The sequence below is a fragment of the Leiobunum rupestre genome, chromosome 3, assembly GCF_980474605.1.
Source record: "Leiobunum rupestre chromosome 3, qqLeiRupe1.1.hap1, whole genome shotgun sequence".
NCBI lineage: Eukaryota > Metazoa > Arthropoda > Arachnida > Opiliones > Sclerosomatidae > Leiobunum > Leiobunum rupestre.
Window position 1 is genome coordinate 47417911 of NC_143386.1, and position 8426 is coordinate 47426336.

General features: G+C 34.9%; 2 protein-coding genes across 6 annotated transcripts; one reads left to right on the top strand and one right to left on the bottom strand.

Annotated features, from left to right (window-relative positions):
- Positions 1-3599: 3599 nt before the first annotated feature.
- On the bottom strand, positions 3600-6108 carry LOC149952414 (G2/mitotic-specific cyclin-B3-like). Of its 2 annotated transcripts, none has more exons than XM_090168502.1 (8): positions 5958-6086; positions 5583-5644; positions 5253-5512; positions 5034-5178; positions 4583-4969; positions 4358-4507; positions 4159-4289; positions 3600-4085 (listed from the first exon to the last, which is right to left on the bottom strand). In XM_090168502.1, exons 2-8 carry the CDS (start codon positions 5634-5636, stop codon positions 4013-4015), a joined length of 1200 nt encoding a protein of 399 aa, XP_090024628.1. In that variant the 5' UTR covers positions 5637-5644; positions 5958-6086; the 3' UTR covers positions 3600-4012. The 2 variants fall into 2 exon arrangements, with proteins under 2 accessions (XP_090024628.1, XP_090024629.1); XM_090168503.1 differs by having other exon boundaries at positions 3601-4085; positions 5583-5625; positions 5958-6108.
- A 53-nt stretch (positions 6109-6161) lies between these two features.
- On the top strand, positions 6162-8138 carry LOC149952415 (uncharacterized). 4 transcript variants are annotated; one of them, XM_090168500.1, is made up of 5 exons: positions 6162-6204; positions 6462-6653; positions 6719-6860; positions 6920-7065; positions 7122-8138. In XM_090168500.1, the coding sequence occupies exons 2-5, from the start codon at positions 6637-6639 to the stop codon at positions 7942-7944; spliced, it is 1128 nt and encodes a 375-aa protein (XP_090024626.1). In that variant the 5' UTR covers positions 6162-6204; positions 6462-6636; the 3' UTR covers positions 7945-8138. The 4 variants fall into 4 exon arrangements, with proteins under 4 accessions (XP_090024626.1, XP_090024625.1, XP_090024624.1 ...); XM_090168499.1 differs by lacking the exon at positions 6162-6204 and adding an exon at positions 6228-6329; XM_090168498.1 differs by lacking the exon at positions 6162-6204 and adding an exon at positions 6234-6329 and having other exon boundaries at positions 6388-6653.
- The last annotated feature ends 288 nt before the right edge of the window (positions 8139-8426 follow it).

Genomic DNA, 8426 nt, shown 5'->3' on the forward strand with positions numbered 1-8426 from the left:
CTGTGGAATTTGGAGCGTTATTGAAAACTATGCTGCCAACACGATGGCGGATGGCTATCTTTGGGAAAAGCTGTGATTGGAATTAACCTTTTCAGCTTGTACAGAGCCACCTAGCGACCAACGTGTAAAGTTCTAAATTGCTGCATTATCGTCCACTAAACATGTTGATTTCAAGATTTCTAAAATCATTTTTCTCTAGAGTGTACGGGATTTGCACGTATGTCAGACCCCTCTGTTTGTGAACTTCTCGCTTTACCCGCTATATGGCTCTATGTAAGCTGAAAAGGCTAATTGACATCAAAAAACGTAACGTAAATACGTTTTTCGTTAACACGATGGCTCACAGCGGGAATCCATATCTCTACTTGGAATGCTTATCGCGGCAGATTTTCGTCTCGATGTGGCTAACGGTGTTTTTGACGTCACTATGTTAACTTAACAAACAACCACGTGAGAGTGGAGCGTGCGCAAAGGGAATTTTTGGTCTCGTAGGCGGGGCAAAAGCCTTCAGAGTGATCTTACCATACGCGATACGGCAGGATAAGCATTCCAAGTAGAGGTATGGATTCCTGTCCACAGACAAATAGGTTCGACTTCAATTTCCTAGTAGAAAATTCAAATTTTCCACCGTGCTGCGAAGAGTACAGAACTATCCTTTGGGGGTAGGATTTCCTACTAAGTTCTACACTGTCGAATGTAAGTAATGACGGAAGCTTGAATTTCCCTCCTAAGGTTGTACTTCCTTTAACATATTTGGTTCTTAAGCAAACGTTTTGAAAACAAAAACAGCTTTTAAAATTTATCTTCTTTCTCCAATTTCTAAACACTTATTCGAAAAAACTTGTTTTATGAAAGAAATTAATCCTTTAGAGATTCGCAGTCTACCTTGGCTGATTTTTTAATAAGTTATAGACAATTTACTGTATCTCCGCTTGAAAAAAAAAGTTTTTTTGCTGTAAATACGCATTAAACTTGAAAGTCTACGCAATTAAAAATAAATAAGGTTTTTGCTCATTTTCAATCATGTGTTTTTAAAAAATTTAGATTCCATAAAAACAATGATTTTAAAACATTATCTTCCAGTCATATCAATGGGTAACCCGTGGATGGTTTATAGGGACCCCAAAAAAGGGTTGGAACCCTCAGGGGAAGGGAAGGTTAACGGTAATAGTAAGCTCGCAGGGCATGAAGAGCTTGCCACCACCCTCTTACGCAATTTGACCAGGACACCGTTTGTGGTTCCTTGGGTACTAGCTTAGCGGATTATTATATGGTACCCATGGACCAAGTAGAGATGGGGGAAGTCGGTGCAACATACCGGGGCCCGAGCAGCAGAGCCGCCGAGAGCGGGCCCTGACCCCGTAAAAATATTAATTTTCAGATCCAATATAGTTGTATGGGAGATTTGTTACAAATCGGGCCCCGGTAATTTGTACCGGCTTCCCGCTTTCGTCGAGCCTGCCGAGCAGCGTATCTACGAAAATATTAAGTTATTCTCACATGGGACCCGGAATTATTGTTTTACCGGCGACTCTATGGGGCCCTTCTTCCTCTACTATCATTCACAAATCGTTTTCAAACAACTTTTTTGAAAGTAGACGAAGAACGGGTAAAGTGAACGAAAACTGCTTGGCTGTGGTTAAGGGTCCTTCTAGGTGTTAGAGGTCTGTGCTTTAACAAAATTTACGCAATGCGATGGGTTAATCATAAAGACAGTTATTCTGTATAATGTTGAGAGATAAAATAGGGGTTTGTATTCTGCGACGTTTTGCAGACGAAACGAAAAATGTATTATAGTCGAAGATTTTCGGGGGGAAAAGGTGAAATTGAGTTACTAAGTTTTAAAATTACTACTTCATGAGATTATCGCTGGTTGTTGAAAACGAGGGGTTGGTCACTCCGCGAACTCGGTGTACACTGTCGTACCTCTGACTGTGCTAATAAGAGTTCGTGAACTCTTTAAAATCCGTACCTTTAACAGTACTAAGTACGCGAACTCGGTGTACAGGCCATTCGAGAGTGACTTACCCCTCGGTTGAAAACAACATCACAGCTTGGTAGTATATGGGTAAACAATGGTAATAGACCATAAGTAAGAAACATGGGTGGCGACTGGGTTTTCCCCCAGGGCCCAAAAAATGGGGCTGGATAGTTTTCAATAACTCCGTAAATTAGGAAGAAAGTATCTCAATTAATAATTTCAATATTAAATGTTTTAATTAAAAAAGTAAAGAGTAAAAAGTTTCAAAAAAGGTTTTTTTTAAATGAACGTAAATGAAAATTTTCACCCAATAATTTCGATAATGTTTACTTTGAGGACTATTAAACAAATCTTTTAGTTTTCATAAAAAACGGCTGTTGTCCAAGAGATAAAGGATTCTGTGGTAACATGTTTAACCCCCTTTACGCACGAAATTTAAATGATAAAACTAGGGACCAAGTTAAATTTTGAAGATAATTAGGTTTTAAAGTTCATATCAGATTAATATTAAAAAAGTTACTCACCAAAATAAAAAGAGAGGTGCAAAAAACTAAAATCCTCCAATGAAAGAAAAACATATTAATTCAACAGTTGGAACAGGTAGTTTTTTCAACACCCTAATCAATTATTGGGAAAAAATATCGAAAGGGTGAAAATATCTTGGCTATCGACACTTTCCTCGGATGAAGCGACGCTTCCAGTAATATCACCACTTCTGGAAGGTATGCCTCCATGAAATTAATCGCACAGATTAGTTGAGCTGAGGGAGTGGTTGTTTTCACTCAAGCGTACCACAATAATACCAAGAGTGGTTTCAGCAATTAAGCTAATAGCGGCGATTTGTGGTGTTGAACGGGGAGGGACCAAGTACAATTTTTACTTTTCATTACCTGCCAAATCGCGCCCTATTGCCCTCCATAAAGCAAGTTTGTAACCTCCATAAGAAAAAGATAGATACACATTTCGTGATTGCAGTCTATTAACATAATGATATCTTCTCAAAATGCCACCCTCCTAGCTCCCAACGTTACTGAAGTGATTTAAAATTTAAAAATAGCCTGTAATTTAATTTAGCCTCTATGAAAAACAATGGGTGTGTTTAGTTGGCCATTTTGACCTAATTTGTTGTATACCAATAGGCCTTTCCATTAATTCGCTAAGACTGCCCAGCTTGTTCTTGAAATTATACAGTCAAACATATGGATGAATACATTAGCTCTCTTTAAGGTTGCCAGTTTACTCACAATCAAATTTCCTGATCATCTCTGGAGATTTTCAGACTTATTTTGTATTATTTAACCAATATTTTAGAAAACGTTTTCTATTTGCAACCAAATAAATTCCCTGATTTATAGAATAATTTTTAAAATTCCCTAACTTTTCCCTGATTTATAGAATATTTTTTTTAATTCCCTGATTTATAATTTTAAAAATTACTGAGTTATACTAATATTTAAATTCCCTGACTTTTCCAGGTACTGTGGCAACCCTGTCTTTAGGGGGAAAGCATTGTAAATTTAGAAAAAAAAAACAGTGAACAATAATTTATAGAAAGACCCACAAAAACTTTTTTAAAATATTCTTTTATTAAAGTTATTACTTTCTTAAACATTTGACATAATATATACCCTACAAGATGTTTCAGTTTATAGTTTCACTGAAACCATTGCCTAAAAATGTACAACAGATTTTTATTGGCCATCACGCACTTTAAAAAAAAATTTAATTTGATGAATTTAAAAAAAATTTTGATATGAGATTAAATTTTGATACGAAAAATCAAATGTATGGCCTCTTTTTAGGGTGGATAAAGAAAATATTTATATGAGGAAATAATGGTGTATTTACATTTGAATTTTCCAATATTTAAAGTATTTGTGGGGGAAAGATGATGATAAAATGTTTTTAAAAGATATTTGACCATATTTACAAATTTTAAACCATTCTGTAGGAAAATTTCTAAAGACGATGCACTCACTCTAATTTAAAAATACAATTAAGTCTCTATAGCAATTAAACGCTTATCGTTAATTACGAAATAGAGTCTAATGTCACGGTAGATTGGATAGGTAATGGAGCAATTTTAGCCACTTCGAAGAACACTCTGAAATTAAATTTGCAATTATTTCTACTAAATTCTAAAAACTTTGTATATAAATGATTAAAATGAAGTTTACTTATGCGAATATTTGGTTTTGACTGTTTGTAAATTCTTCTGATTAGGTTGAGCGATCATATTGTTCAAATACAGTACTAAATTTTCCAGTTCTTCCGCTTTGTAGCCCGAATAATATTCCAACGTTGTTGTCTTAAGAATTATTTTAAAATTCCAATTTAAATATATGTAATGTATTATATTGAAAGATGGAAACGTACCCATTCGGAACTCATCTTCATTTTTAAAGCCAAGTAAAGGCAAGCTGCGGCTATTTTGGAGTCTCGAACGGAAATGAGTTCGTAATCCATGAGAGAAGTTTCCAAAATGTATCGGGCAAGCGTTAATATCTCCATTGAAACTTTGGCACACTTAAACGAGTTACAAAAATAAACTAATTTTATCTCTCATTACTCGCACATTTAAAAATTAAAGCTCAAACTTACGCGTCCGTATCTACGGAGAAATCTGTAGGATAGAGGGATGCCCAAATCAAAGTCTAATGCGTTGAGAATTTTCTGCTCCATTTCTAGCATCTCATTACGCGAGTAAGCATCGTCGCAAATGTATAAAAAATCATCAACCAAGGGAGGTGACCGTTCATCGAATTTACACGAAATAAATACAGCGGTAGCGCCTAGTAGCTGCAATTTGGGTTTGGCCACTTTATGCTTCATAAGAAAATGGTCGATTATTTTCATGGCTAGATACAGCGTTTCGTGATTTAGTTCAAAACTTTCTTGAACTTCGACTAGCCAATCTGCCAGAATGGATCTCATTCCTTTGGATAGTTCAGGCTGATGGGCCATGTACTTTTTCAACCTAAATTTTCCCTAGAAGGCAAACCAACAAAATTAAAACCCAGATCTATTTTAAATAAAAATAAACAACATTTACTTCTCTTTCTTTGTAGTAATTAAATATGTCCATTGCGTAGTTAGATTCTGCAAAAGGGTCATTGGCCGTAGCCTTATCAAAGTCAACAACACTTAAGGGAAAATTTGAATCCTCATCTCGAAGAACGGAATTTGTACTATCGCAACTGAAGGAATTCAGAATTGAAACCCGCAATTATTGTAGGCTACTATTTATAAAAAAAAAAATTAAACTACCAACCTATTATCAGAATCATCAATAGTAATAACAGGCTCCAGATTACTACTGCTTTCTTGTGAGCTTTGGACGGATTCAGAGTCTGAGGCTAATTGAGCATTGCGTCTACCACCTTTCCTTTCAACTTTCTTTCCCTTATTTTTGTCTTTTTTTGCTAATGCATTGGTTAGATCATCAAAAACTGAACGTTTTTTAGCAGCAAGTTTCTCAGGAGAGTCTTCAGCATTCCTTTTATTATTGGTAGACAGTTTTGTTTGGCTATCCTACAAATTTCTTAAACCAATGAATATCACTAGCCTTTACCAAATTTTAAAGATGCTAATTAATTCTTACATCTGTAGTGCCTTCCTGCAGCATTCTATTTGCTTGGGTTTTCCTATTTAACATGATTGAGCCTTAAATATTCAATTTCAATTGTTGGTACTGAACACAAACTAGATACTTGAGCTTATGCTCTAAGTTTTCTTAGTACTAACTTAACTATGAGAATGCTTATAGAAAATTAATATTCTATATTTACTTAAATCTCAGATTACAAAGCCAATTAAATTTAATAGAAAACAAGACACAATATGGAACGTGTCGGAAATGGCGCCAAACTAAACCCAAATGACGCCCCCAAAATTCTTCCTTTTATCGTTTAAAATTAGGTTAATAAAAAACAAGTGGGATTATAGCTCAAAAGACATTAAATTAATTAAAAATTACCTTATATTAATGTCGAAAAGAAAGTTAACTTAAAAAGTCTTGATTAAAATAACCGACGAACACCAAACTTTCACAACGTTCACCTAGAGACACCAGCAGATATGAAACGGCGCTAATAATCGAAACGAAATAACGGCTCTTCAAAATATGGCGGTGCGCTCTGATTGGTTGCCCGGGTATTTACGAATTTTGAAAATGATACGTTTTTAGCGCCAGCTGTTGTTACGCTCGGTTTCAGCTGATAAAAGTAAGTAAACTTTATGATAACGGAATTTGCTGAAAAAATAATGACAATTGTGTTCGTTGTTGAAATAAATTATAATTCCTTAAAGAGATAAGGACGATGAGCAGCTTAAACAATCAATGATAAAAGTAATCTATTTAAAGAAATATTTACAATTTTACATGTACTCAAAAATCCTTGATTTAGAGCTAGCAAAATCCCATTTCATGTACATTGTGGGCTTCCTTTGGTTTGGTAATAATGAATGATTGTTTGAATAGACTGGGTATACTTGGAGCTGGAGCTGCGGGACTATGTGCAGCGAAAAGTTTCTTAGAAAGCACCGATCTTCAGTTCAGTGTTTGTATATTGGAACAGCAAGATCATGTGGGAGGTGTTTGGAAGCATACTTCTCAGATTGGCACGGATGAACATGGAATTAGAATATACTCTAGCATGTACGACAATTTAAGGTAAATTGCCCTTACATAAAATTGTGAAAATTGCTTTATATATATAAGAATTAAAATTTTTACAGGACAAATCTTCCAAAGCAAGTTATGGAATTCCCAGATTTTCCATTTCCAGACCCTGAAGGAGAGTCATTTGTACATCATTCAGAAGTACAAAAATATTTGGAGAATTACTCAAAACACTTTGATTTGGAAAAACATATTAAAGTATGAAAACTCAAATAGCCATAGAGATAAAAATCTCAATCAAACACCATTGTTCTTAGTTTCGCAGAAGGGTGGACAACATCAAACCAGTTGATCCTGACCGTAATAACCCAAATTCTCTAAAGAAATGGCTAGTTGATGTAACAAATCTATCAATTCAAAGCAAAGAAAGCTATACCTTTGACGCTATCATCATTGCTACGGGGTAAGAACTTTCTAAAAAAAACTATAATCTTATATCGCTAATGTGTGTTTTTCTAGCTCCTACACTTATCCACGAATCCCTCCGCTTGAAGGCCTGGATAAATTCCAAGGACGAATCATGCACAGCCATGATTATCGAAACAATGAAAGTTTCAAAGGCACTAATATCTTAGTACTCGGAGCTGGGCCTTCGGGGATGGACATTTGCTTAGAATTGTGTGATGTAGCTAATAAAGTTATACTCTGTCATCCCAACAAACCAATCTTTACTGGCCCTAATTGCCCCGTAAATCTAGTAGAAAGAGTCCCTTTTACTAGTTTATCCGATACCGAAGCTATTTTTCCCGATGGAAACAAAATCTCTATAGATGTACTAATGCTCTGCACTGGTTACGAGTTAAAGATTGACCAGATTTTACATAAGGACTGTCAAGTGCACCTGAAAGACCGCAGAGTTAGCCCCTTATTCAAACATTATATAAGCATAAATAATCCTAACTTGGCAATTTTTGGTTTACCTTTCAAAGTTGTACCGTTCCCCCTTTTTCATATACAAGCTCAAGCGCTCGCAAAATTTTGGAGCGGTAAAGTCCTATTGCCAACTAAAGAGGAAATGTTAGCGGACGAAGAAGAAGATTTCAACTGTCGTCTTAAATTAGGATTGCCCATTAGATACGCTCATTTGTTGAAATTAAATTTGCAGTTTCAATATTCAGATAGCTTGGCTGAGATGGCTGGTATACCAAAACCATCTCCGGAATTTAGGAAATTTGGAATTTATTGTCGTTATTTACGTGAAAAAAACCCTGTTGGTTATAAATATGAAAAAGTTAGAGTTGAAGATATTCCGGATGATATAGAGAGCTATTTTCATAGTTAATATCTTTTTCATATCAGCATATTAAATTTAATTTTTACTAGCTTGCTTGTACATAAATTTAAAACTTGTTAAAAATGATTTTACCACTGTTTTACAATTATGTCAATTATTTACAACACTACAGCTATATAGACACTGATACATATTTTCAAATTGCATTTTATATTTGTTATCAAAAATATTTGTAACCATAACCAAAGAGCTATAAATTTTAATAAAATTATATATTTAGTTGAATTTGTGGTTTTCTGCCAAGAAAAAGCGTTTGAAAAAAGTTAGCCACTAACATAATAAACTCCTCTTTCATAAAGTAGTAACCCACTCCGTAGCTTGGGGATAGTTTTTCAATATGGGAAAAGGCTAATTGGAATAGACTTCTATATAAAACGTCATGAAGTCTGCCCAACTCAATTGCTTTTAAGTATGGCTAGGATAGTTGGGCCAAAGACAAGTATAAGTATGAATTAATTTTATCTTTTGCA

What these genes read in the sequence shown, in the direction of transcription:
- LOC149952414 (XM_090168502.1), bottom strand. Translation starts at nt 5,636, where the DNA reads ATGTTAAATAGGAAAACCCAAGCAAATAGAATGCTGCAGGAAGGCACT. An exon ending in TGCAGGAAGGCACTACAGAT is followed by an intron (nt 5,513 to 5,582) that starts GTAAGAATTAAT and finishes AGAAATTTGTAG; the next exon opens with GATAGCCAAACAAAACTGTC. An exon ending in AAAACCAAATATTCGCATAA is followed by an intron (nt 4,086 to 4,158) that starts GTAAACTTCATT and finishes ATTTAATTTCAG; the next exon opens with AGTGTTCTTCGAAGTGGCTA.
- LOC149952415 (XM_090168498.1), top strand. Translation starts at nt 6,442, where the DNA reads ATGAATGATTGTTTGAATAGACTGGGTATACTTGGAGCTGGAGCTGCG. An exon ending in AGCATGTACGACAATTTAAG is followed by an intron (nt 6,654 to 6,718) that starts GTAAATTGCCCT and finishes AAATTTTTACAG; the next exon opens with GACAAATCTTCCAAAGCAAG. An exon ending in GCTATCATCATTGCTACGGG is followed by an intron (nt 7,066 to 7,121) that starts GTAAGAACTTTC and finishes GTGTTTTTCTAG; the next exon opens with CTCCTACACTTATCCACGAA.